Source organism: Pelobates fuscus, chromosome 2 (genome assembly GCF_036172605.1).
Source record: "Pelobates fuscus isolate aPelFus1 chromosome 2, aPelFus1.pri, whole genome shotgun sequence".
Classification (NCBI taxonomy): Eukaryota; Metazoa; Chordata; class Amphibia; order Anura; family Pelobatidae; genus Pelobates; species Pelobates fuscus.
Window position 1 is genome coordinate 77,369,884 of NC_086318.1, and position 27,964 is coordinate 77,397,847.

At 38.9% G+C, this 27,964-nt stretch overlaps 1 protein-coding gene across 2 annotated transcripts; it reads right to left on the reverse strand.

Moving 5' to 3' along the window:
• Nucleotides 1-505: 505 nt before the first annotated feature.
• On the reverse strand, nt 506-25,311 carry UBXN7 (UBX domain protein 7). 2 transcript variants are annotated; one of them, XM_063442271.1, is made up of 11 exons: nt 25,217-25,311; nt 15,903-16,056; nt 14,575-14,639; nt 13,277-13,342; nt 11,571-11,683; nt 10,788-10,934; nt 6,321-6,411; nt 6,102-6,229; nt 4,735-5,155; nt 3,217-3,302; nt 506-1,121 (listed from the first exon to the last, which is right to left on the reverse strand). In XM_063442271.1, exons 1-11 carry the CDS (start codon nt 25,272-25,274, stop codon nt 960-962), a joined length of 1,491 nt encoding a protein of 496 aa, XP_063298341.1. In that variant the 5' UTR covers nt 25,275-25,311; the 3' UTR covers nt 506-959. The 2 variants fall into 2 exon arrangements, with proteins under 2 accessions (XP_063298341.1, XP_063298343.1); XM_063442273.1 differs by lacking the exon at nt 25,217-25,311 and having other exon boundaries at nt 11,571-11,692; nt 13,276-13,342; nt 15,903-15,991.
• Nucleotides 25,312-27,964: the final 2,653 nt, after the last annotated feature.

A 27,964-nucleotide genomic window follows, 5' to 3' on the forward strand; every position in this document is an offset into this window, starting at 1 on the left:
ACGGCACACAGTATTAGACTCCAGGTCGTTGTTTGTAGTAAGTTATTGACTGCAATAGCATGTTTTACTTGTGCAAAGGAGAATCTAAATGTATTGTTATTTTTAAATATTGATACTTATTTAATGGATTCAAATTGTAACATGGGTCATAAAGCTAATTTTGCAAATCAGGAATGGTTTGCCAAACTAACATACAATTCCCTGCTAAAAAAAATAAATACATATAAAAAATAAAATAAAGTTTAAAATTTAAGACCCACTCGTCTAAAAAAAAAAAAATTCTTGGTCTAGAGAAAGGTCTTCATGGCAAAGCATAAAGCTTTGGGATAGTTTTGTGTTAACCGAATGCTTATATAACAAGAGGTCAGTTGTTAATAGAAGATTATAATGGCTTTTCTAACAAATACCAAGAAACACATTTAGTATTAAATAATATTTGGTTCCAAGCAAGTTAAAAATAAGTCAACGAAGTTCAAAGAGGGGGGAAAACAACAGATATACCTCCTTCTGTTTTCAGAAACAAAGTTTAATAAGCAATATGGACTCACGGCTGCATAGACTGTACTTCGGTTTCCAATGCAGGGGAGAGAGAATATGGATCACCCAAATCCCTAAATCTGAGCTTGAACCTTCTTTTTATGGGGATATCCTGCACTGCTTCATGAGGTATGGAAGAGAATATAATAAAATACAAAAATAAGTGAAAACGATAACAATGATAAAGAATTCCTGGAAAAACATCTGTAGGAAAAAACAAAAAGTTGGACGAGATGTTTCCACCACAACAGTTTGGCTCCATCTGAATCACAGTGTTTTCTCTGTAGTGCTGTGACAATGAGCCAGAGAAGTGGAAGGACCAGTCAGGAAAAGTTTTCCCCAAATACGCAGCAATGATGGGTCCTAAATCAATTGGGTGGGCCATAACTGATGGACTTGTGAAAATTTGAGAATTGTTAATGTTAATTCCTTTCCTGCACAAATACAGTCTCTTGTGGACACAATCCAGCTTCTTGCAACGTGACCTCATAGTCCAGGTGTGACAGTTTCCGTCGTGGGAAGTTTGTGAGCAACTCAAAGCGCTCATTGGGGAACCCTTTAAGTTGCACATGTCTGACCAAAGCCTAGAGAAAAAGAGAGAGTAGAGAGGACTTCAGTTATTAACTAAAAAGAATTGCAATAGTTCAACAAAATTGTAACGTTATTGTAATGTTAACATATAAACTGGAATTTAGTGAAATTCCAATGTTAAAGTTTGAATGTTATGTTAAACAAAAGGCTGCATTGTTTAATGAATTTTGCAAGAAAGGTACAACGAAAGTAAAACAAGAATATTAATGATTTTTTTTCAAACATGTATTTTTAAAACTGCAGAATTGGAAAAGGAAAGGATGCAGATTTGTCAATGGGTTTAACTCATCCCCTTCTTTAGCCCCATTATTGAAACTGAGTCTTGTAGAAAATGCATTGTATTAGCGGTCAAATAAATCTGTATTTCAGGACATATCTAAAAATCCAAACAGAGTACTATTAAAGACCACTGTAGCAGCTCAAGTAAAATCTATCAAATTAAGGATAACATGAAAATGGGATACTAAATTGTAAAGCAGTTACTAGAATTGTGCACATACCGATTGAAATCATGCAATGGTTAGTCTAAGCTGCAAAACCACTTCAGCGTAATAGCATTGTGGTGCACTGATCACATTGCTCGATTCCTTGACATTTAGGAGTTAAATTTTGATTTTTGAAGTACATGCTTACGGTTCAGTTTTTAAATATTTTCATGGCAACAAAATGTGTTTGCGTTATATATTTACTACACTGTTGAATAAACGCCCATAACACGTTCATGCTCTCTGTGTCCACAATGCTTCTCTATAAGAAACATTTAATTAGCCAGCACAAACAAGGAAGTTTCCAAAGTAGGACTTTTAGCGATGCTCGGAGACCACTTCCTATCTGGCCTAGGCAACACAACCAGTGAGTGTGAGGTTATGCTGCCTACATTGACACCTTAATTACAATCTAAATTATGCCCCAAAATTTTTTAGAGCATCATAAAAACTTAACTCATCAAAGGTGGCTTTAGAATCGCATTCCTCTGTGCTTTGCTTATGTTTAAATAATAAAATATTTTTAATAGAAAGGGACACTTTTGGATTTAATTTAAACTTAAAGGGACACTATAGTCACCCAGACCACTTCAGCTCAATGAAGGTTTTAACCCTTCAGATGTAAACAGTTTCAAAGAAACTGCTATGTTTAGATAGCAGGGTTAATCCAACCTCTAGTGGCTGTCTTCCTGACAGCCGCTAGAGGCGCATCTGCGACGCTGGATGCGAAATTCGCATCCAGCGTGCAGAACGTCCATAGGAAAGCATTGAGAAATGCATTCCTATGGACTGTTTGAATGCACGCGCGGTCCTTTGCCCGCATTCCACTCCACTCGGGAGCGGACGTCAGCAGGGGAGGAGAGGGAGCCTTTCGTTGAATTAAGGTAAGTGGCTGAAGGGGTTTTAACCCCTTTAGCGCCAAGGGAGGTGGACCCTTAGGGCACTATAGTGTCAGGAAAATGTTTTTTTTTTCCTGGCACTATAGTGATCCTTTAAATATTGTAAATGGGTATAAAGGTCTAAGTACATTACTGGTGTGTATGTCAGCTGCAAAGCAGCCTAAACAATATGAGAGACACAATAAGGAGTAGTTTAATCCATTAAAACATGAAATATAAGTCAAGGATGAAATTATCTGCAACAGCTATTGCCACATGTATCGCTTTCAACAGAAATTAATCCAATTCTTCCTCCAAATAAAACTGTTTGTTGGAGTATGAAATAAATGTTGTCTTCAAAGAATAACGTGTTAAAACTATGTGTCGTGTGTGTGTGTGTGTGTGTGTGTGTGTATACACATACACATACACACACACATATACATATATATATATATATATACACATACATACATACATATATATATCTGTAGAAGGTAAATGCTTTCCCAGGATCATAATACACATTTAATAGAGAAACATAACTTAACCCCTTAAGGACCAGTGATGGAATAATTCCATAGTAACAAAGTCTGTATACTAAACAGATTCTCATACTGCAAATACGAAATAAGCAAGACATTTCATACTAGCATCGGGTGCTTACAGATCAGTTTGTGGTTCTGGCAGCAGTGAACACAAATATAAATTGCAGAGTCACTTACCAGTAATTTGGCTTTTTCTGGTAATGTAATCTGTTCCCTCTTCCCATCTGGATACCGCAACATTAATTTAGCTTTTGGTCCTAAATCTAATAAAAAGGTAAGAGATCATCTAATTAATAAACACGCATGCAGAAGTTTTTTTTGTTTTATAATTCTATATATTTGTTTTTGCGCATACATAAACCAGCAATCAGAAAGTTTTGGTTAGGAGTTCAAGAAGAGAAAGCTAAAACACTAAACGTGTTATAATGGCACAATACGGATCGAAGTCTGCTGAATAAGCTGATATTTAGAAGCTTGAGGTCACTCAGAAATTGCCTTAATTTGCATTAAAACATTCATGAAATGAGTCTGAATAGGAAATATAATTAGACATGGTTAGAAATAATGAAGAAAACCTCGATGTGCAGCAATTACAGCCTTGCAGACTGGTATTCTAGCTGTCAATTTGTTGAGGTAATCTAAAGAGATTTCAACCCATGCTTCCTGAAGCAACTCCCACAAGTTGGATTGGTTTGATGGGCTTCTTCCTGAAGCTGCTTCCACAAGCACTTCAGTCTTGTGTTCGTCTTCTGTAATTGAACACCTCAAACTTCGGTTAGTATGTAGATAACACTGTTTGCCAGTCTGTGTCTGTTCTTTTCCCCATCTTATTTGTTTTTCTATTGTCCAGTTCAAGATATGGCTTCTATTTTGCAACTCTGCGTAGAAGGCCAGCATCCCAGAATCGACCCTTTTCTGTTGAAGGATCACTATAGGGTCAGGAACACAAACATGTATTTCTGACTCTATGGTGTTTAACCCACCATTTAGGTGGCTTGCGCCCCCCCCCCCCTCCCCCTTAGCACCGCTATAAAAGTCTAAAACTCACCTTATTTCCAGTGCCGCCGGCCCCGCCCCCTTTGTGACATCATTAAAAATGGCAGATTTTCCCCACAGGAAAGCATTAAATAATGCTTCCCTATGAGGAGTTATGACGTCCGTGCGCATTAGGTCTCCCCCGCCGGCTGATGTCAGCAGGGGAGGACTGTGGGTGGAGCCTGACCCAGTGCAGAGGGACATCAGCGCTGGATTCAGGTAAGTGTCTTAAGTGGTGTTAACCCCTCCAGCCCTGCAGGGGGGGGGGGGGGACCTATTAAACCTATAGTGCCAGGAAAACTAGTTTGTTTTGCTGACACTATAGGATCCCGTTAACCAACTTTTCAAGATAAAAATGACTTGACGTTTATTGGGTTTATTGACTTCGGATGAAAGGCTCAGTTGAACCAGTGACTGTGGGATGCTGCAAATTATTCTTATCCACTAATCTAGTTCACAAGCAAACAATGGGCAATAGTAATAAAATGCATGTATAAAGCAAATTGTTACAGCTGGAACAATCCTATAGAAATAAACTATACAACACTTAGCACTTTGTACCAGAACTGCATTGTATAAAATGGACACAATGTTTGCATAAGGGGGGGGGGGGGAGGGGAGGGGAGGGAGTGTATGCAGGTTGAAAGCAGTCAAACTCACCATGGTTATCTGTACTGTCAGCTGAACAGCCAGGTGATTCAGGAAATGTGTCAGTCTGAACTGTGTCTGCTGGTGGTGGTGACCGATGGTTTGACACATCATCTTCTGTTTTATCGACGACCGATTGTATTCTTTCTGTTTCATCTCTATTATTGCATGTGTCTCTAATAGGGGACTTATTGGCTTTGGTGTTGCAGATATCTTGCTCAGAAGATGACTCCCCATAAGGTTTCTCCTCGTCCTCATGATCAGATCCACAAACAGAGATAAACTCCTCACTGCCAGAGTACAGCTCTGAATCAGACTCCTCATCGTATCGAGACGCTCGCTTGTTGGCTGATGAGTCAAAATGAGTCTCCTGCAATGAGGCCCGAATAGCAGCTTCCAGCTGGCTATCTTCGCTTGCATCAATAAGGCTTTCCTGGGAGACAAAGATCTCAACTAAACATCACAAATTTACTTTCAAAAAGTTTTTAGTTTTTTTTAAATCATAAATAAAACAAACAAAAAAAGCGGAAAACTCAAAAGAGCACTCCATGTACTCACATGTAGTATAGAAATTGTTACATTTCTTTTCGGTAGCTCTACAGAGAACAGTGCAATTACAATGCATCTGTAGTACTATAAAAAGTTATGTTTAGCCAGAGTGGGTTTTGTTTTTGTTTTATGCAGGAACTTTAATCATGAGTATAGTTTTTGCTATTTTTTTTATTTTATTTTTTATATACGGTCAATAATAAATTAAAATAAATAAAAACACCATTCTGTTGTGTCCCTTTAAAAGGGAAGTAGCACAATAGTGTTAGGAATAGAATAGTGCATTGATAAGGTAAGTGTCCAAATCTCCATTTAGATGACTGCCCCCCACAAGAGTTAAAAATGTATTTTAATTATCTCTTATCCAACGCCATGCTGCTCTCTATCAGACTATCCCTGCCTCCTTAGAGGATGATCTCAAAGCACCTTGCTGAGCCAATTAGTTGGTCTCTATGAGATCATTTATTGAAATTGCAGTTTGTTTTTTGCGGAAGCTTCTCTAGTTGCTGCAGAGTGACAGTCACTAGAGGCATTTAAACCCTACAATGTAAATATTGCCGATTCTGCAGAAACGACAGGGACATGGCACGCAGACAACTTCATTGGGATAAAGTCTATTGTATGGCTTGGAGTCCCTTAAAAAAAAAAAAAAAAAAGGAAGCTAGTCACAGTAAAGATCTGTGTAAAAAAAAAAAAAAAAAAGTGTCAAAATGTATTTATATATATATATAAATATATTAATAAAAAATTACTATAAATGACATTATGTACTTTAAGAACACCTTAAACACATTTTCACCTATTAACCCAACCAGCTGTATAATACTTACAGACCGTAATCGTTTCTTGGGAGGGCTACTGGAGAGTCCATCAAGTTGCCCATGTTCCCCTAAAAATCCTGTCACTTGTTCCAGAAAGGAATTCACATCCAGCTGGTGCCATTCCACCATTTTCTGTCCTGTGCACAAGCAGCAAAAGGGCAGAGTCAACATAAAAGGTGATGATGGCATTAACAGTCAACCAGTTAATGAAACAGTCCAATTACTTACCTGTACGAGGATCCAGAATAGAAACATATGGGAAATCTGACAATTTGTAGAATTGGATATATCTCTGCCCTTCCTCACTGTCATGGTAAACCTGTAACAACATAGATTGCACAGATGCATTATAAAACCAATTATCGAGGCAAAAATCTTCTCTTCCCCACAAATATAAGGCTCAGTTTTTATTCCTCTCCCTCCTTAACTACCGGTATATATCATAATGTTACAAGTGCCAGCTGTATCAGCACGTGTCAAAATAAATTGACATTGTCACTTGTTGGGTTTTCACATTTAGTGCAAACCAACTCCCCTCATCAGGTGGTATTTCCACTTTAATGGTGGGGCCTGTGGATGTGGCGAGTAGGATGTAATTATATAAAGCGCTCTGTCCTTCCATCTCAGCTTCATCTTCAAGTACCAGTGAGACACTCTGTAGATCTTCTCTCATGTAAGCAATGATACATCACTAGAGACAGACGTTGTATAAAGCTCTGCCTTCTGATACATTCGGACAAAAAATGGCTCATATATAACATGGAGTAGTGACTGCTATTTTTTTTAACCATGGTCAGAATTAGTTTGCAGTCAGGTGAGTGGTCACAGAATCAAAGTTTTGATAAAAAAACAAACAAAGAAAAAAAAAACAACTATTCTTTAAACGTTTGTAGTATGAGACTTGCACATTCATTTTTTTTACGTTACTGATAAACTAACTTATTACCTAAGCGCATAAGCACTTTTTGGTAGATTTGGTAATGACTGACTGACGCAACAAAAATATGATGGGTAGGGTACAGCCACTAAATGTTTATTTTATTCACAGACCAAGTGACAACTGACCAACAGAGGGGGGGGGGGGGGGGTGGGGAGAGAAGGGATTATTTTTTAATACTGCTCATGTTTTTACCTCTACTGGTTATTTCTTATATTTTGCAATAACTTGACTGGGCAATTTTTGTGTCATTGAGGTTCATCCAGTTTATCATGGATAAAATACATGCAAACCAAAACGATTCAAATGAATCTCCAATCAATCAAAAATGGGTTGTTTTCTCCAACAGAAGAACAGATTCAGAGTTTCCACAATTTTTCGCTACACAAAGGCAAAAAAAGTCACCCAAGAGGAAGTGGCCCTGTCCTTTCAACCTTGCAATGTAAAACATTGCAGTTTTTTTAAAGTTGGTTTTTAAGAAACTCAAATTTTTACATATAAGGATTAAATCCAACCTCCAGTGGCGGTCTTCCTTCACATGATGCAGAAGCTCATAGGAAAGCATTAGATACACTTTCACATGGGACATTTAAACCAATTTGTGTAGTTTGAAAGGCACTGTTGTAAATCACCTTTTAACCAAATAAAGTCATTTAACAGTTCCTCTAATTTCTTTGATCAGAGGTTATACCACATGCCTTGCCATACCTATGTACTAGCAAGTAAAACACAGAGTCTTGAAATCATTAAAAAATAAAACATTCCGAGCCCATGTTTGTTCCTTCCCTGAATCAGACAATTGCTGCACTGAAACCTCAGCTGTACACAAACTGTGCAGACCTGTTTGAGTAACTTTCATGGGCTTCTATAGGGGAGCAGGGGAAACACTGTGCATTCATGTTAAAAGGAACACTCAATTTTAATGTGACTGAAAAAAAAAAAAAAAATATTGCACTAATGTAACCTCTGTGTAGATTATACAGTCATACATTAGCAATGTAAAAACCTCTTATTGCCAATGACCATGGGGATGGCCATCTTTGAGTAATCTCAGTAAAATCCCAACTTATCCAACCGAATACCATGCCCAATTTGAATGGCTGTAACTGTGTTTTTTCAGATTTCAGATGCCTGTACATAACATCAGGATTTATGAACACTAAATTTCAGCTATCTGCATGGATTTTGATAGTGTAAGTGGGCTTTCAGACAAAAGATGGCTGCCCTTAAGGAGCAAGTGTAATACAGTAAAGCGCTGTGGAATAAGGGTAAGCCAGTATGTCAACTGACAAGGAGTTTTTAGTTTTTTTAACTTAAAAGGAATCTACACCAATAAAGCTCTTCAGCTTGCTCAAATGCTTTACAGGTAAAGAGTATACCATAGTAATGACAGTTTATACAAGTGACTTTGTTAGCAGTAATAAAAACACCCCCTGCTGTCAAATAGCCCCGGCGGGCAGTATTTCCCGCTTCCGTTACCCTCTCCTCACATACCTTAGATCAGTATGCTGCTCATGTGTGAGCACACGCAGCAGATGCACAGAGGGAGACCAGCCTCTGACAGGTTATAGCCCTGTGAAGAGAGAAAGGCTTGCAAAGGCTGCAGTTCATAAGACCTGCAGATTTTGTAAATGGTTTTCAGATACACCCCCAATGAATACATGCACGAAAAGGCATGTATGTATTCATTGCAGATATATCTACTAAACAGCGACTTGTAAAAAAAAAAAAAAAAAAAAACTTTTTTTTAATAAAAAAAATTGCCCATTTGGGCAGTCAGTAGAGTGTTCCTTTAAATGTATGTATTGGAAAGTAATACAAAGACTAAAATAAACAAAAATACTATTTCCAATAATAAAAACTGATTAATTTCCCATTAAAGGCCTAGCTGTAAGTACTCATTTACTTCTTTACAAAAACAGGTGTAAAGAGGACCAATGCTTACAGAACATCTAAAAGATAAACACTTTTTTTTTTCTAATGCATTAGTTATATTATTCTTGAATATACTGGTGGTACGAATCTACCCTGGAGGATCGCTTGCAACCATTGCTAAAGAAATTGTGGTAGGTTAATGGTTCCAACTCATGAATTAAAGAAAGGACCAAAAGAATTGTTTCATTCATTATAGCCTACTGATTTGCAGTGAACACAATGGGTTAATTTAATTACTGTGTTTTATTGTGCTGGATCTTCTACCTCTTATGAATTAATGGCTCATATCTCTTTTGAATAAAGGTGTTGATGTATTTGAGCTTATAGCACATTAAATCAATGCATACCTACCTATGGGGAGTGCTCAGTGTCTCCAAGCAGAGTCTGGAGACACTGAGTGTCAGTACTGCACACTGTGCAACACTGGACTCAGAAGCACATCTATTGGCTGTCTGAGTGACTGCCACTAGAGGTGTTACTAGGCAGTAATGTAAACTCTGCAGTTTATCTGAAAAGGCAGTGCTTACATTGCAAAGCCTGCAGGGACAGGCAATAGACACCAGAACCACAATATTAAGCTGTAGTTGTTCTGGTGACTATATAGTGTCCTTTTAAATCAAAGCAGATCTGGAAATCACTTCCTTGTTGATGCCCTCTAGTGGGCAATTTGAAAACCTTGTTTTGACATTATTATATATAGGAACCGGAAATGACGTTGAAAACACTGACAGAAGCCGGAAATAGCCGTAAATCACACCGGAATGAAATGAAATCATCTGGAGACTACATAAACTACAGGGACCCACGAACAGGAAGCATTCCCTTTTGACAAAGCTGTGGCGAAATACATCAAGTGAGGACTATACTATAGGACTGTTTTTTATTTAGTAGGTTTTTTTTTTATCACTTATATTTTATTTTGTATTTACATGAATAAAGTACTATTTTATCTAAATATATATACCCAGCCATCTTTTGTACCTCACATCCAGACTGCTTTGCTGCAGTTCTGAGTCCACATGTATCCCTAGGTGGGGATTGTTCCACCTAAAGCCCCACACACTAGAGAAGGTCATTGCTCTAGTTGATGTAAGTAGGTTTATCCTTTCTTCACCCACTGTTTACTTACATATTATACCACTGGGTTTATTCTCTTCTTTTACATATAATGAACTCCATCTATGTGAAAGCAATACTGTGCTGGTACCCACAAAGAAATCCATAGACAGGGATTATTCAGTCCAGGCTCCAAAAATAAAGCTTATATAGCTCTATAAAGTGTGATTCTTCCTTTGGCACTATAAAAATATCCACACCACGGTTATTATATATTGCACTATTAATGTGTCTTTTTGATTTTTAAGATATACATCTTTGGATTTAAATTTTTTTCATCTACGTACGTAACCTGTATACCCAGCGATGTTCACCCAATTGTTTTTATCGGTCTTGATTTGTTTCACACACAGTTAAGGGAACTCTTCGTTGGTGATTAGCAGCTTTTTTGATTAGATAGAGAGAACTTATTTCCATTTTATTGTATTATATAAATAAAAGGCATGTTCACAGTAGAATGAAATGGTGATGAAAGAAAAAAAAATACACTATACACAGATGTGGACAGTAAATAGTTGTATTTTAGAATAAAGACAAATACGAACATCAGTTACATTTAACAAAATTAGATCTGGGATGTTGCAGGATACCTACAGATTATGCTGTTGAGCTTCAAAAAAGAAGAAAAAAAAAATTATCTTGTATCGGATCAATCTTTCAAAAGACATCAGAAAAAAGCATGAAATGTTTTTGAGGAGGCCACTTACCTGCCAGAAGATGAAATGTTCTCTAATAAGTGTTTTCACAGACTCATTGCTCCAGATGTCTCTGTTTAAGCATTGACATGCAAAATCTTGCACATTCTGGATGTTAATCATAAGCCACTTGTTCTTTAACTGGCCACACTCTTTGGCCTGTAAGTGAAGAGTACAGTTAATGTTTATATTTTTCTAACTAGACTATAAAAAGATAATTAAACTCAATTAAGGTTGAGGACACTTAAAAATGTCACTATGATATATATGGAAGTTGTTAATTGAAATGAATTGGCTCAAATTAGATTTTTTACCTAATATGTTATGGGGCACTAAGCACCATAGCTACAACAGCTTACTGTAAAATGATTGAGGTGTAGTGTTCTTTGGGAATTCAGAGAGAGGTTTAGATTGGGAGCTTGTTTGAGCAGGGTTCCCTTCACCTATTGTTCCTGTATGTTGTACAAGTTTTCTTAAATTTAAATTTGTCTTACTGTACATTGCAGCAAAATATGTTGGTGGTGCTATATAAATAATTGTAAATGTGGCCTATGTTGATACCAAGATAATGTGGAATTTTCGTTATTATCTGTACAAATACATTGAAGTCTGGACAGCAATAGTGGACTGTGACCTGGGGACAAACTATAAAGCTTGATGTAATCTTTCTTTTGACAGATAGATACATTTCTGGCCTGAGCCAATAGAGGAAAGTCATAAATGCACTAGTGTAAAACATAACGATATACTTTGACAAATAAGACCCAGAGTCATTAAATAACTTTTGCTACTTACGGTTTCAAAGCTGCCTTTATGCATAAGGTCTATTGGTGGTCGGAAAAGGTCAGCTAGTGTGGTAAGCTTCTTATCCACTGTCCCACCATTACGCAGCTCCTGTTCCTGACGGACTGCGGCGCCCCAAAGGAGAGAAAGAAAAAAAGAAGCATAATTACGTAAGTAGAAGATAAAAAGATGATAGTAAAAATTGTTCAATCCTACTCCAGTGACCAAGTCTTATTATCAAGTCAAAAGACAATTTCAGATACCACAAAATGAGTAAGGAGTAAGAAAACTACTGGATAAAAGGAGAAGATATTTGCTTACTACAAGTTCTGATACAAATTTTAAATATTAGATAATTTGTTCTAGTAACTTAAAAACATTCAATAACAGCAACAACAACAACAAAAAAAAAGGCATGGAGTATCATGTCTTCAGAGTTCCTAAATATGAATGGTCGCTTTGTTCTGTGGTCATCGAAATTACACCACAGAACAAACAAACATCACATGCCAATTGAAATATTTTATAGGTGATTTGTATTGACTTCTTTTACAATTTGTAACTAGGCTTTAGCAAATTATATCTCAACCCAGAATTTTTCATGCATGTATTCACGGGGGGTATATCTTAAAAGAGCTTGCAAAGGCTGCAGATCTCATGAACTTCAGCATTAGCAAGCCCTCCTCTTTTTGGCAGGCCTTCCTCTTCTCCCAGGAAAAGATTTTCACAGGGAAATAATCAGACTTCTTATTAACAAGCCTCTAACTTGGTGTTCATGTGCACGCGCACATGTCTGGTCTGTGAGGGAGAGGTAAGCACGCTCAAGTAGAGCATGCCTGCCACTTCCGCTAGCTCAGTGGTCCTAACGGAAGTATGAATGAATCCTCCCTGGCTGTTTGACAGCCAGTAGGGTGTTCCCATACTTAATATAGAAACCAGCACTTTTATAAACTGGGTTACTCCACACCTATAAAGCACTTCAGCTTGCTTTTGTGGTGTGGAGTGGTCCTTTAATTTTGTTTTGATAATTTGATAATGCATCAAATAAATATAGAGAGTAAACATAGTATCAAACATCCTGGGGTGTGACACTACCCGTTTAAAGTGTATCTGTCCCCCTAAAAAATTATGAAAATACTCCCATACATTGACTGTGTTGGGATTTCACTGAAATTCCAAACCAGTGAAAAGAGGAAGACAAAGAATAGATGCAGAGAATTAAATGCCCAAATGTTTTTATTTCAACTTTTTTAAAGTCCATAAAGCCTCACACTTATTCATAATCTAGTTATGATTTAGTTACCACCTATAAAGGAACAAATGTATCTGCCAAAAGCCACTAGTCACAGATTTAATGCATGTAATGTTGCTGAAAAAGTAAGTTCACTCCTTTGCTTTTAAACAATACAGGAAGTTTCAGTGGATGATGCCACTCCTACAGTCAGGGAGGAGTGGAGTGAAGACACTACTGCTGTACTTAACATTAAAACAATTCATGGGTCTGATGTCATCAAAACAGAAGAGTAGGAATTCCTCTATCAATGGACAGTGTCCCGGACTCCTTTACATGTTTCTATTCCTACTGCTTCTTGGAATAAAGCAAATCCAGTTCCTGAATGACCTATGAGTGTTTTATTTGGCCAGCATACTATGGTTAGAACTTTTTATTTAAATAAGAGTTGGGGAGAGGATTAAATAATCAATACACAGATACTTACTGGTCTCCGTCTGGAAATCCCGGAAGCCATCAAATATTGAGCGGGCCGGCCGCCGTCTTTTAGGCGCTTAAGAGAAAACCAAAATCAATATTATTAATAACAAAGATTTTTCTTTGTACTTTAAGGGAGATAGAGATATATATACATACACACACACACACACACACACACACACACACACACACACAAAGGAAAGAAAATAGATACGTGTAATGACACCAAAGGGCCATAAAACGATGTATCACCTGTACATATGTATAGTCATATCACTATCATGGATACATAGATAAAAGTATGCAAAATACCTAACGTCAGATTATCTAGTATATATCAAGAAGATCTGGTAAGACAATAGTGAATAAATAATACAATTATAATTATTATAATATTTTTATTTATTTTTTCACTATTATCTTTACCAGATCTTCTTGATATATACTAGATAATCTGACATTAGGTATTTTGTATACTTTTATCTATGTATCCATGATAGTGATATGACTATACATATGTACAGGTGATACATTGTTTTATGTCACTTTGGTGGGGTCATTACATGTATCTATTTTCTTTCCTTTTTTCATAAACTATATTGGGGTTAAGTCCCTGGAGTCTTGGTTTGGTACCCGAGATAGTTGGATTCACCTGGACGCATATATATATATATATATATATATATATATATATTATACACACACACACACACACACACACACACACACACACTAGACAAACTAATTACATTCATAATATATGCTCCTTCTGCTACCAGTCTTTATAATGGGCATGCAAATGCAATATTCTGAGCTACATTAATTAAATGAGTAAAAGCAGTTAGTTCGCATGCATTTTATTTTTCTAGTAAACCAGTCAAGATAAGTTAAGTTTAACTTTTTTCAAAAATGTCTGCCTTATTGTATGTAAGAGTAGATGTGATTCATTACTTCATACTACACATTGTTTTCATGTCAATGCACATTATACCAAATCACCAATTTTTTAAAAACATTTTTTTTTATTTACCCAAAGAGAATATTGTCCTTTACCAAATCACAGCATTAGACATGCACCTACTGCAGGGTTATACTGGTTTTATGCCAATAGAGTTAAAGTAATTATGAGAACAGTGACACACAAATAAACTTTAATATATCAGACAATATTATTTAATTACAAGTATGTACTAGTGGAGAGTAGATGAGTGTTTACTGATGCTTTTGCTATTCTTCCACATTTGCTTTCATTTCACATTTATATTGTAAAAATAATTTTGTTAATTTTAACAAGAGCTTGCTCACCACCAAACATTTCAGGCTCCACAAGGATTTCTTGTTTCTGTGGAATTGGTGCTCTAACATCATCTCTATAAACACAAGCACACACAAAAAACAAAACCAAAACATCAATTGACAGAAAACTCAAGGTATAAAAAAAGCTGTGTATGTGGGTGTATATACATACATACACACATTGTACATAGGACTATTATATTAAAGGACCACTCTAGTGCCAGGAAAGCATACTCGTTTTCCTGGCACTAGAGTGCCCTGAGGGTGCCCTCACCCTCAGGGACCCCCTCCCGCCCGGCTCTGGAAAGGGGAAAAGGGTTAAAACTTACCTTTTTCCAGCGCTGGGCGGAGAGCTCTCCTCCTCCTCTCCGCCTCCGTTCCTCCCCGTCGGCTGAATGCGCACGCGCGGCAAGAGCTGCGCGCGCATTCAGCCGGTCGCATAGGAAAGCATTCATAATGCTTTCCTATGGACGCTTGCGTGCTCTCACTGTGATTTTCACAGTGAGAATCACGCAAGCGCCTCTAGCGGCTGTCAGTGAGACAGCCACTAGAGGAAAAAGGGGAAGGCTTAACTAATTGATAAACATAGCAGTTTCTCTGAAACTGCTATGTTTATAAAAAAAATTAGTTAACCCTAGCTGGACCTGGCACCCAGACCACTTCATTAAGCTGAAGTGGTCTGGGTGCCTAGAGTGGTCCTTTAATTGCAAACTAAAATGCAGGTTAGCATTAGACAGCAAATTACCCTGTATACCCCTACTAAATAGATTTTTTTTAAAGCTCAGGGATGTGAGTGCACATGTTATTGGAGAGCCATTTAACCCTGTATGGGCAAATGTGATTTTAATACAAATCTCCATTCCGGTTAGTATAGATAACATTGAAAAACACAAGTCATCATAGTTTAGATGTGTTGACAGCATGAAATAAAGGATTCTCTTAGAGAAACATGCACTTCATGCTAAAAGGTCATTTAAACCAGAAGCTAGTTGATGTTTTAAACTGAAATCTATGACAACCTGCTAAGTGCAATTTGTCAGTGAAAAAGTGGGGTGAAAAAAATAATTAATAAATAAAAAGATATTTAAAACATTTGTTGTGCAAATTTTCTAAATGCTTTTATGTTCCCACATTAACAAAACTGCAAATTTTCAGCCTGGAGTGATTTTTTAAATAAAGGGAAATGGTCCAATAAAATTCACAACAGGTATGCACAACACTAATTAGCAATCATTCCAAAAGTAACAAATGTATTTAAAAAAAAAAAAAGGATTTTAATTGTATGTAATAGAACTGGATTTTAGACTAATAGCAGTAAAGTTAATACATTTGCTTACTCTGCAGGAGGTGGAGGATGAGCTGAAGAAGCTCCAGCTGAGCTAGTACTGGGTTCCTCTGCTATACTACCTCCATCCAGGAACATTGTAACAGCCATTTCTAAGTTGTGATTACATGCTTCCAACATGTGCTTGCCCACATTTTCACTGGCACCTACAAAAAGTAAAAAATAAAAGCAATGACAGTAACCATATAAGTCCAGTGTGAAACATTACAACATTACATTAGGCTATGATCAGGGCAAGAAAAAAAATGGATCTAAAGGGAGACTCCACATTCCTAGATACAAAATAAATAAAAACACGTTATAGTAGATATACCCTAAATGAAATCATACATGCATTTAATTATGCATGTTTAATTGGAGTTCTATATAAAATAGCTTGCAAAAGTGCAGATTTCTTGCCTGTGGCCTCTGCAAACCCTCCCCTGCTAACCCAGCCCAGACTTTCTGTGGGTGTCCAATCACACACTTCCCAATGTAGCTTAATGAGAAGTCTTTGCAAGGCAATTGCCATCTCTTGAGTTCAGTGCAACTAAGGTAACCGAGCCAGGAAGTAACAGGACCGGTTTTCTCCTTGAAAGTCCAGGGGTGTTTAACCAGTATAGTTTATTCTAGTGTAAATTTCTATTGAAATCTGCACTTTTTCAAATATGAAAAAAATGGGACACACTTCACACAAGCTAAATTGCTTTAAGTGTCTAGATTGTCCCTTCAAACAGACTGTGCAATAAAGGAAGTTTAAAAATCAGATATTACTTTACATGAAGTATTTAGAAACACTGGGGAAGTTGAAGGTACACTGTAGGCACCCAGACCACTTAAAAGGGACACTATAGTCACCAGAACAACTACAGCTTATTGTATTTGTTCTGGTGAGTAGCATCATTACATTCAGGCTTTTTGCTGTAAACACTGTCTTTTCAGAGAAAATGCAGTGTTTACATTACAGCCTAGTGATAACTTCACTGGCCACTCCTCAGATAGCTGTTAGAGATCCTTCTTGGGTCATGGCTGCCTAAAATGCATCCAAACATTCAGTGTCTACTCCCTCTGCATGCAGACACTGAACTTTCCTCATAGAGATTCATTTCATCTCTATGAGGAGATGCTGATTGGCCAGGGCTGTGTTTGAATTGTGCTGGCTCTACCCCTGATCTGCCTCTTTGTCAGTCTCAGAAAATCCTATGGAAAAGCATTGTGATTGGATCAGGATACCACTTCTGCTGATGTCAGCATGCAGTGGTGTGCAGGTCTAAAGGAAACCGGAACAGAGCCAGCAGCTTCAGACTTGAATACAGTAAGATTTCTATATTTAGGGAGGCATGAGGGGCTCAGGATGGCTAGATGGTGGTTTTAACATGTTTGTGTTCCTGACCCTATAGTGCTCCTTTAAGCCCATTGAAGTGTTGTGGGTGCAAACTACCATCACTCTTAACCCTGAGCATGTAATTATTGCAGTTTTTATAAACTGCAATAATTACCTGCTAGGGTTAACTCCACCTCTAGTGGAGTACCAGACAGCCACCATAGGGACTTCCGGACGCTTAGAAGACTTTTGGTCGTCTAAACGACGCTGGACGTCCTCACACTATGCATGAGGACTTCCAGCATCACCAGCATTAGGTCTCCCCCGCCGGTGGACATCAGTGGGGGAGAAACACAGACGGAGCTGAACCAGTGCCAAAAGGACATCGGCGCTGGACCCAGGTAAGTGACAGAACTACTGCACCACGGGGGAAGGGCTTTGACAAAGGGGGAAGCTTTAGTACCAGGGAAAAAAAGTTTGTTTTTTTTGGCTCTATAGTTTCCCTTTAAATGCAGTGAGGTTTGACTAGGGCTGTAGAAACAAAGTGGTTTAACGCCTAAATGTCAGAGAATAGAGTAGTGAGACTGCATAAGCATGATATATACACCAAAACTGCTTCATCAATCTAAAGTTGTTTTGGTGCTTAGTGTCCCTTTAAGGATATGTGTACAGATAAAAAATAATCTCTACCTTTAGCATAGGATAGGATCCTTTAGCCATATACATGCACAAATAGTCGTAGAGCGTTGTAAAACCAACAATTATGCCTCGTTTCCACTGAGCGTATCGGTTCAGTTCGGTACGGTTCGCTATTTTGGGTGTTTCCATTATTAAAGTGGTCCATACAAGCGAACCGTACCAATCCATTCAGGGTCCTGCTTCAGATGTAGGGCCATAGAAAATGGAACGGTTCGGTTAGGGCGGAACTACTATACAATCAATTGATTGGTGGACAGGAAGAGCATTTTTTCTAAACCCCGCATGGCCCTAAAGGCCTGACTTGCAGTGGAAACGCTCACCAGAATGGGCTGGTCCATTCTAAACCTTCCAAACTGTACCAACCCGAACCGATCCGCTCAGTGGAAACGAGGCATAAGTCTCTATGGTCTTCACTGCTTTACTCACTGCACAGCAGCAATGAAGATCATAGATCATGTGTTTTCAAACAATGTCTGAACAAAGCTGCATGTATATGGCTGAAGGATCCAGTCATACACTAAAGAGATGGGATGAGGTAAATTTACATATACTTAATTAAAAAAATAAATCTACTTCCTTTCAATACTTGAGAGTAATATTACAAATATTTTTTAGGTGACTGCTAGTGAAGTGATGTGTGTGTGTATATATACATATATACATATATACATATATACATACACACACTGGTTTTATGCCAATATATATATATATTAAATGTAAATTCTTTGCCATTTAGAAGTTAAAGGGACACTATAGGCACCCATGCCAAGTCATTTAATTTAAGTGGTCTGGTGCACTGGCCCTGTCCCCTTAAACCTACAGCTGAAAACATTGCAGTTTTAGAGAAACTGCAATGTTTTCTTTGAAACAGTCGGAAATGCCTCTGTGAAACTACCTTGAACATCCTCAGTCTTTGCATAAGGACATACAGCGTCCTCTAAATCCCAGCAGAAAAGCATTAATTCAATGCATTCCTATGGGTAAGACCTAATTTGTGTGCGGTGCATGCCGTGAATGTGGTTTAGTTTTCCCCTCGCAATGACATCGGAGGCGGCAAAGACAGCACCATGGGACCTAGACGCTGGAATAATGTGAGTGTTTAAAGATATAGTTAACCCTTTGAGTACCGGGGAAGGGCGCAAGGGCAGAGGAACACTATAGTTTTTAGGAATATAATGTTGCATTCCTAATACAATATTGTTCCTTGCTTTTATGCAGCCCTAGAAACACCTACCCTGCCTGTGGCTTACACTGCCTCCCTGCACGCTTCCTGTAAACAGATCTAATTGTTAAACTTTATTGTGTAGTGTATTTAATATAGAATATCTTATCACCTGTTCTGTTAATAGTCTGGAGGCTGCCTGAGCCCTGTGTGTATTTAAACTTCAGTTACCAGATCAGCAGATAAAAACCAAGTAAACACATACAGTACTAAATAAACACATAGCACTGCAAGATCTAAATGAAAATGAAACCTGGCTGTGTGTGAGTCACAGTAGGGAGAGTTGTAGCTTGGGCAACTGAAACAAAAAGGCAGAGAATTGAGCAGTGACACTGCAGGGGCATGACCTATACACCAAAACTGCTTCTTTAAGCAAAAAAGTTGTTTTGGTGCCTAGAGCATTCATTTAAACGTTCTCCTGGTGCGATTTGGACGAATGCACAAATTACAGGGTGGATTTGATTTAAATCAAACTGATTTAAAATCACAATTTAAATTACTAGTCAGTAAGGCTTGATTTAAATCAGAGTTTTCTACATAAAGACTAATTCTTGCTGGTATAACTTTAATGCAAGTAGATGAAGATTTTTAGAACAACAACTTTTGAGATTAGTTTTTTTTATCCCCAGTTTAATAGGTTAATCATTCATATTTGGACAACTTTTCTGTTGTACTTAGGAAGGAGAACAATAATCATTACCTTAATAACAATTTAAACAGATTTATTCAACTGAAACAATAACATTACAGCATATGTTATTTGCTTAAACAAACATCCATGTTTGTTAACTAATTTGGCTAAACAATATATATATATATATATATATATATATATATATATATATATATATATATATATTTTAAGAAACTTAGACTGTCAGCCCAGCCTACACATGAAAAAATTAAATACTGTCCTCTGTAGCTCACTCGTCATCTTCGTTCATAATCTGGAAAAGAAAAACAAGCTTTCCTGCTTTAATCGGGTCCCAAACGATTTCTCAATTTAGAATGAATGAGTCCAAAGGAAGATAATATCCTTTCAAAGCCTGCAGAAGAAGCTACTGCTGTTAAAAGTGAAATCATTACTTGGACAGTCTCTAAATCCAAGTGCTTAAGTGACTTCAACCAGTTCACTGGTGTGACTTTCTTTAAAATATCTTCAGCAAACATTTCTTGAATGGTTCCCCCTTAGCTTTGAAGTTTATTATAGTTGGCATTACAGCTGGATGATTGCTGGATACCCATGTCATAGCTAACTCCTCTTCCTCAGCACTTAAGTTTTGACCCTGGTACTGGATATTGACAATATTTGCCAAAACATGAGTTGAACAGTACTTGTCCCATTCATTTTTTTAATGCTTGTAATTTAATTCTGTCCATGTGTAGTTCTGTTTTTAAGTGTTCACTCAGTTCCTTCCAAATTTAAACAGCATCAGCAATAAAACAGCATGTTTTCTGTATTTTGTTTAAAGCTTCAGAGATGGGTTTCAGGATGCTCAGCATATGTTCAACATTTCTCTTAAGCCCAATGTTGAGGATTTTGGCCGTGACAGTGCTGTCTATTTTATCTCAATTTTGTTCACAAACTCATCAGAATAGTCCAGTTCTTGATATACTGCTCAAAACAGCCCACCACAGAGTTCCATCTAACATCTTATGGGAGCGTTAGCTTGGTTCCACCCATCCTTTTCAGAGCTGCTGCAGCAAAATGATTGTCACAGAAGTATTTAGCAATTTCAACAGCATTAGTCTTTATTTCTGGAACACTTAAGTCTTTGGCTAAGAGGTGCAGCAAATGAGCACTGCAAACATATGTTATAACCTTTGGATGGTGATATATTTTCCTCAAAAGGCATTTTATTTATATAATAAAAAAAAAAAAAAAATCAGATTTAAATAAAAAAAAATATTCAGATTTTTTTTTTTTTTTAAATCATTGGATTTGTATCCACCCTGACAAATTACACCAAAAAAAACAAACAAAACCTGAGCACAAATGCATTTTAAACTACAATTAATCAGTAGATGCCCAGACAGGCATGAGCAAGCTCAGAGCATTATGGAACAATAGTGGCGCGCACACACACACACACACACACACACACATTTGGGGAGCTCAAGAAGTAAGTGTTTTATGCTTACCTCCTGAGCATTCCTCACTCCACTAAGTGCTCCCATAATGGTTACTGGTGTGTGGAAATGCAGAGCTGTCAGTATTAGAGAACTGACAGCTAGTCTTTATCAAGTCTGGATTTGAACTAATTTTTAAACTACCCACAATTTTATTTTTTTATTATTGTTTTTTTTTTTTTGTTTTTTTAAATAATGGTACTCCAGGCACGAACACATTTGATTTTGTACTATGTGTAGGTTAAGGTACAGTTAGTTATAATGGGGTATCTATGTCTATCTTGTTGTGCCTATGAGTAAAAAACAAGCCTGTGATGCCACAACATCATTAGCAAGAGTTTCAATAACAGATCTAGTATAGCATTGGCATGGCATTCATAGTAAGTGCGCAGTGTTATGAAAATAATAAAATCGGACTTCAAAAAAATATAGGATTAGCTCCAAAACAAATTTAAGTAAGCTGCAGATTATGCACACATATAACTAAAAAAACAGAAGAAAGCATTAATTTGCAAAAGTCCCAATCCTGCAGTGATTGAACAGAGCTTAGTGGAGTGTAGATATAGTATAAGTAACCATGCTCAGGTGCTTTAAAAAAAAAAAAGTGAGTATACCACCCCAGAGGTGAGGCACAGGTCTTCAGACCCGGTGTCACTGTTTCTGGTAAAGAAGCCAGGCAGCTTCCCCTCTGCAGTCCATCCCGCTGCAGAGTCCCCAAGCTTGCCTTTCGTATGTCCAGGGCCGATGAAGGCCAGGTCTCCACCTTTCTTAAGGTGTAACAATGCGGTCTCCTCCGCCTTTGGAGCTTTCGTCAAGCAATGGGTTTTACTGGTCAGCGTTGGATGTGGCAAGGTAGACTCACAAGTTCAGTATCTGCCAGAAAACTTGGAATATTGCATTAAGGTAAGGTAGAGTAGTGGGCCTCTGCTTTGTGCAAGGGTACATATGGCACCTGCCATCTAGGTAGTACCAGCAGCGCTACTATCTGTCCCTGTGAAGCCCCCAGAGTGGGTACCATATTCACCACCAATGGTCCGAGGAACGGGGAGGTTAGCAGCGCACCATGGCAACTGTCAATGTCTGCCTTGGCCAGCTAGCCTGGGCCAGGAGATCGTCCGCCTCTACATTCTATTGCACCAGCCAAAAGAAGAATGTCTGCTACCAAGAACCGCAAGACGTGCTCTCAAACCAGCCACTCAATTAAAGGATCTAGGCTGATGGTGCCTGCCTTGGAGTGAAGGCTAAGAGCAGTTTTCCAGGAATTATTCATGGGTGTATGAGCTCCTTTCTGGCAACACATCCTGTTGCCACTGCAGTCACGCTCTGCCCCTTCTATTTCTCTATCTTGTTTTTTTTTCTCGTAAGTATAATTTTCCTTTCTCCTAAAAGCTATTTCTTTTTAAATCCTGTTCTAGATCTAAAATCCCCGATTAGCTGTCTACATCTGAAAGCAAACAACCGCATTACAGCTCCCAGAAATTTATACAAAACCAAAAGTTATAAAAGGAAGCTCAAATATTTTATATGATTGATATTATTGCTTTGCACATTTTATTGCATTTTCCAAACAGAGTACAATAAAAGAGCATTTCCAATCCAATCTTGAGTGTTATTTGAATTTATGCCTTTGATAGCTAAAACGAATGTACTTTTCTACACAAAATCCCCCAGCAGCTGGTTTAAATAGAAGCATAAAAAGAAAATGGGTTATGTATGAAGTTGGGTATTTTACCACTGTGGGTTACAGGATAACTTAAAAAGTGTTTTCAACAATACATTACACCAGCATGAATACCCTTTTACAAGTCATGTGCATGTGAATATCCCGTTCCATTTAGAATATCCCGTTCCATTTAGAATATCCCGTTCCATTTAGAATATCCCGTTCCATTTAGAATATCCCGTTCCATTTAGAATATCCCGTTCCATTTAGAATATCCCGTTCCATTTAGAATATCCCGTTCCATTTAGAATATCCCGTTCCATTTAGAATATCCCATTCCATTTAGAATATCCCATTCCATTTAGAATATCCCGTTCCATTTAGAATATCCCAATCCATTTAGAATATCCCAATCCATTTAGAATATCCCAATCCGTTTAGAATATCCCAATCCATTTAGAATATCCCATTATAAAGGCAGGTCCCATGGTTAGCTAGCTGGCCTTGTACTAATACCCTGCAGTAAGGTCTCATGTCCCATGGTTAGCTAGCTGGCCTGGTACTAATACCCTGCAGTAGGGTCCCATATTCCATGGTTAGCTAGCTGGCCTGGTACTAATACCCTGCAGTAAGGTCCCATATCCCAGGGTTAGCTAGCTGGCCTGGTACTAATACCCTGCAGTAGGGTCCCATATCCCAGGGTTAGCTGGCTGGCCTGGTACTAATACCCTGCAGTAGGGTCCCATATCCCATGGTTAGCTAGCTGGCCTGGTACTAATACCCTGCAGTAGGGTCCCATATCCCAGGGTTAGCTAGCTGGCCTGGTACTAATACCCTGCAGTAGGGTCCCATATCCCAGGGTTAGCTAGCTGGCCTGGTACTAATACCCTGCAGTAGGGTCCCATATCCCACGGTTAGCTAGCTGGCCTGGTACTAATACCCTGCAGTCGGTCCCATATCCCATGGTTAGCTAGCTAGCTGGCCTGGTACTAATACCCTGCAGTAGGGTCCCATATCCCAGGGTTAGCTAGTTGGCCTGGTACTAATACCCTGCAGTAGGGTCCCATATCCCATGGTTAGCTAGCTAGCTGGCCTGGTACTAATACCCTGCAGTAGGGTCCCATATCCCAGGGTTAGCTAGCTGGCCTGGTACTAATACCCTGCAGTAGGGTCCCATATCCCATGGTTAGCTAGCTGGCCTGGTACTAATACCCTGCAATAGGGTCCCATATCCCAGGGTTAGCTGGCTGGCCTGGTACTAATACCCTGCAGTAGGGTCCCATATCCCAGGGTTAGCTAGCTGGCCTGGTACTAATACCCTGCAGTAGGGTCCCATATCCCATGGTTAGCTAGCGGGCCTGGTACTAATACCCTGCAGCAGGGTCCCATATCCCATGGTTAGCTAGCTGGCCTGGTACTAATACCCTGCAGTAGGGTCCCATATCCCAGGGTTAGCTAGCTGGCCTGGTACTAATACCCTGCAGTAGGGTCCCATATCCCAGGGTTAGCTAGCTGGCCTGGTACTAATACCCTGCAGTAGGGTCCCATATCCCAGGGTTAGCTGGCTGGCCTGGTACTAATACCCTGCAGTAGGGTCCCATATCCCAGGGTTAGCTAGCTGGCCTGGTACTAATACCCTGCAGTAGGGTCCCATATCCCATGGTTAGCTAGCTGGCCTGGTACTAATACCCTGCAATAGGGTCCCATATCCCAGGGTTAGCTAGCTGGCCTGGTACTAATACCCTGCAGTAGGGTCCCATATCCCAGGGTTAGCTGGCTGGCCTGGTACCAATACCCTGCAGTAGGGTCCCATATCCCAGGGTTAGCTGGCTGGCCTGGTTCTAATACCCTGCAGTAGGGTCCCATATCCCAGGGTTAGCTAGCTGGCCTGGTACTAATACCCTGCAGTAGGGTCCCATATCCCATGGTTAGCTAGCGGGCCTGGTACTAATACCCTGCAGTAGGGTCCCATATCCCATGGTTAGCTAGCTGGCCTGGTACTAATACCCTGCAGTAGGGTCCCATATCCCAGGGTTAGCTAGCTGGCCTGGTACTAATACCCTGCAGTAGGGTCCCATATCCCAGGGTTAGCTGGCTGGCCTGGTACTGATACCCTGCAGTAGGGTGACACCTCACTGTAATACATATAGCCTATGGCAGACCATCCTATCCCCCCTAGCACAGCCTGGACCCCCTCCTGTCCGGTTTAATCAGTAACCAGTGCCACAAACCGGCTGTGTATTGCTTGGCACCCTTCCCGGTAGCGCTGCCCCGCCCGCCTCTTACCGGTAATGGAGGTGAATTCCCTCAGGAGCTGCGCGGAGACCCCACCATCCGCCTCCATCTTCCCCGCGCCAAACAACAACAAGCGCTGACGTCACCGCGCTCGAACACCGCGCAAGCGCGCCGACGCCGAGCGCACGCACTGACCCCGGAACTCCTTGTCCCTCTGTATGACAAAGCTTAATTGTCAACGAACAAAATGACAAGACCAGGAAGTGACCGCTTTAGCTGTAGACACAGTGATTAGAAGTAGCTCTCAGGGCTGGTTATGGCACCAGCTGTACTGACAGAGTATGTTACTTAGAGGACAGGGCTGACAGCGTTTAATAAGCAGGTTGTGAGGAAGTATCTGATGCTTTACCAGCTGAAAGGAGCCCATCAGTGTTTGTTTGTTTTTTTAAGTTGTAATGATATTTTTTTGACAGTGACGACTGTATGGGGATATTCAAAGTCCAGGCATTCTACAACTGTACATTATTATTTTATTATTTATATAGCGCCATCAAATTCCATAGCGCTGTACAATGGGTGAAATGAATATTCACTAAATTAAGAATTCAACATGATTGGCAAACGTAGGGTAAAAAAAAGACTATCTGGAACTGAGCTTTTTTTTTTAGCTGTTCTTAACTTGAATTTGAAATTCAGTTTGAATTCTCAGCTTGACAAAGACCTTTTGGGGTCGAAACGTTGCTGTTGTGGTTCTCAATAAAGTGGCTGTCTTGAACCAAGGAGTGCCTGGACCCCTATTATTTTACTGAATTCTCACTTTTGTAAAAAAAAAAAAACACTGTCAGAAGGGTTTTTATTTACTTATTTATTTTGTGAAATGTGACAAAGGGAACATTTTCAAACATGCCCTTATGCTTAACCATCACAAGTGATGGGTGATGGAAACAGGTATCTGGCAGCTCAAAGCGCATGCACACTCATCTATGGATGATCAAGTTGGCATCTGCTATAGACCCTACAGTGCATGAGCGAGAGTAGTGTAGTATCTAATCTTCTAGAAGCATTGGTGCACAGAGTATGGCAACAGCATACTTTACATACTGACATTAAACATTTGATTGATTTCACCCCAGAACCCCTATAGCAGGGGTAGGCAACTTTCAGCACTCCGGATGTCATGGACTACATCTCCCTTTATGCTCTTACATCCATAATGCTGGCAAATCTAGAGTGACGAAGGTTGCATACACCTGCTTAGAAACTGCCTGACATGTGTAAGCAGGTGTAGGATTTTTATTTTGACACCACTACAGCACACTTTAATGATTATTGTGCTAGGAGTGTACTGGCTCCCTCCCATTTAAGGACAGTTTGAAAACTTGAGATGATATTTTTATGGGTGTGGGTGTGTTCCTTTAAAGAAACACTAACTTTAGGAATACAAATCTGTTTTCCTAAGGCTATAGTGCCCCCCATGTGCAATACAAATTAATACAAGACTTACCTTTTTCCAGTGCCATGAAGTTGGTGAATTTGAAGTTGTTTTGGTGCCTGGAATGTCCCTTTAGTCCTAGGTTTAACTCCTCTTTAAAAACATTAAACACTCCATGTACCCAAATACTAAAGTTTGCTACCACTTTAATCCTAAATCCAATAATTATAAACCTAATTTATACCATTACACCTCAAAATATTTTAGTCGTCTTAACAATAAATACCGTAAGTAATCTAACAGACATTAACCCATCTATGAAAAAAACAGAGTAAACCGCGCCCAAAGTCTATGTACAGAATATTATACGTACATAGGTCTTCAATGAGTTATACTCAATTTACCTCAGAGAAAAAAATGAGAACGAAATAATGGTGCGATAATCTTGTATCACTTCCACTCACATTTTGTTTCGGCTAACTTAGAGCTCTGCTGTGTTGTACATAGATGGAACAATCCCCATCTAAGGATATATAGATATATGGTCACCACAGATGCTTCAGATAGAGTGCGACTAAGTGGGACCGAGTCACTTAGGATAGAAGTTGCCTTTCAGTAATGTACTTAAATTTACTGGAGCAGAACCTGCTCTAGTGTAAACAGCATGGGTGGTATAATCCCCACCTAAGGATATGATGGTACTGATGTAGAATTATTAAAAATCTTTATTGAACTTGTATTGAATTATTGTACTAACTCCATTTTAAGCTCACACTGTGACAGACCCTCCATTTTGTCCTCATTACCTGACAGATTCTCCATTTTAAACTACATTACATGACAGAATTTCCCAGCTACATTTAATACAATGAACAGAGACTGTATTTTCTATAAAGACATTGTGATGTAATTCCAGTAAAATACAAGTTTAGCAGGCTAAGATTGCCACAAGGCATATGTATGTATATGTGTTTGTAGTATCAGTTAGTTAATTACACGTAGCTAAGATACTGTCATCACTGTACTGACCAGGTGCAGGAATGTAAGAACTGGAATTACGCGTCCCTCTCCTTTGTATCAGATGAGCCACGTGGTTAGACCGGATGGATGAGTTTAGACTCTATTCATTAAATAGGTTAAGGGTATGTGTGGGTGTAGTTAATTGTGGGAGGAGCTACAGTGCTATATAAGGAATGTACTCTATGTATTCAGTACTCAGACTTTGCTGTATTTTGGTGACGCTAGTCCCTCTGAGTCCCGATCGGTGATCCAATAAAGAATCTCTTCCTTCCTGAAGAAACCTGTGTCCATCTCTCTGTGCTTGGCTTCCGTCAGTTTCTCCGGTATCATTTGGTGCATTGGCCGGG

Excerpts from the sequence above, each read along its gene's own strand:
- UBXN7 (XM_063442271.1), bottom strand. The coding sequence starts at position 25,274 with ATGGAGGCGGATGGTGGGGTCTCCGCGCAGCTCCTGAGGGAATTCACC. Across the intron at positions 13,343-14,574 it reads GGAGCCTGAAATGTTTGGTG|CGCCTAAAAGACGGCGGCCG; the intron begins GTGAGCAAGCTC and ends TTTTCTCTTAAG. Across the intron at positions 3,303-4,734 it reads TGACAGTACAGATAACCATG|ATTTAGGACCAAAAGCTAAA; the intron begins GTGAGTTTGACT and ends CCTTTTTATTAG.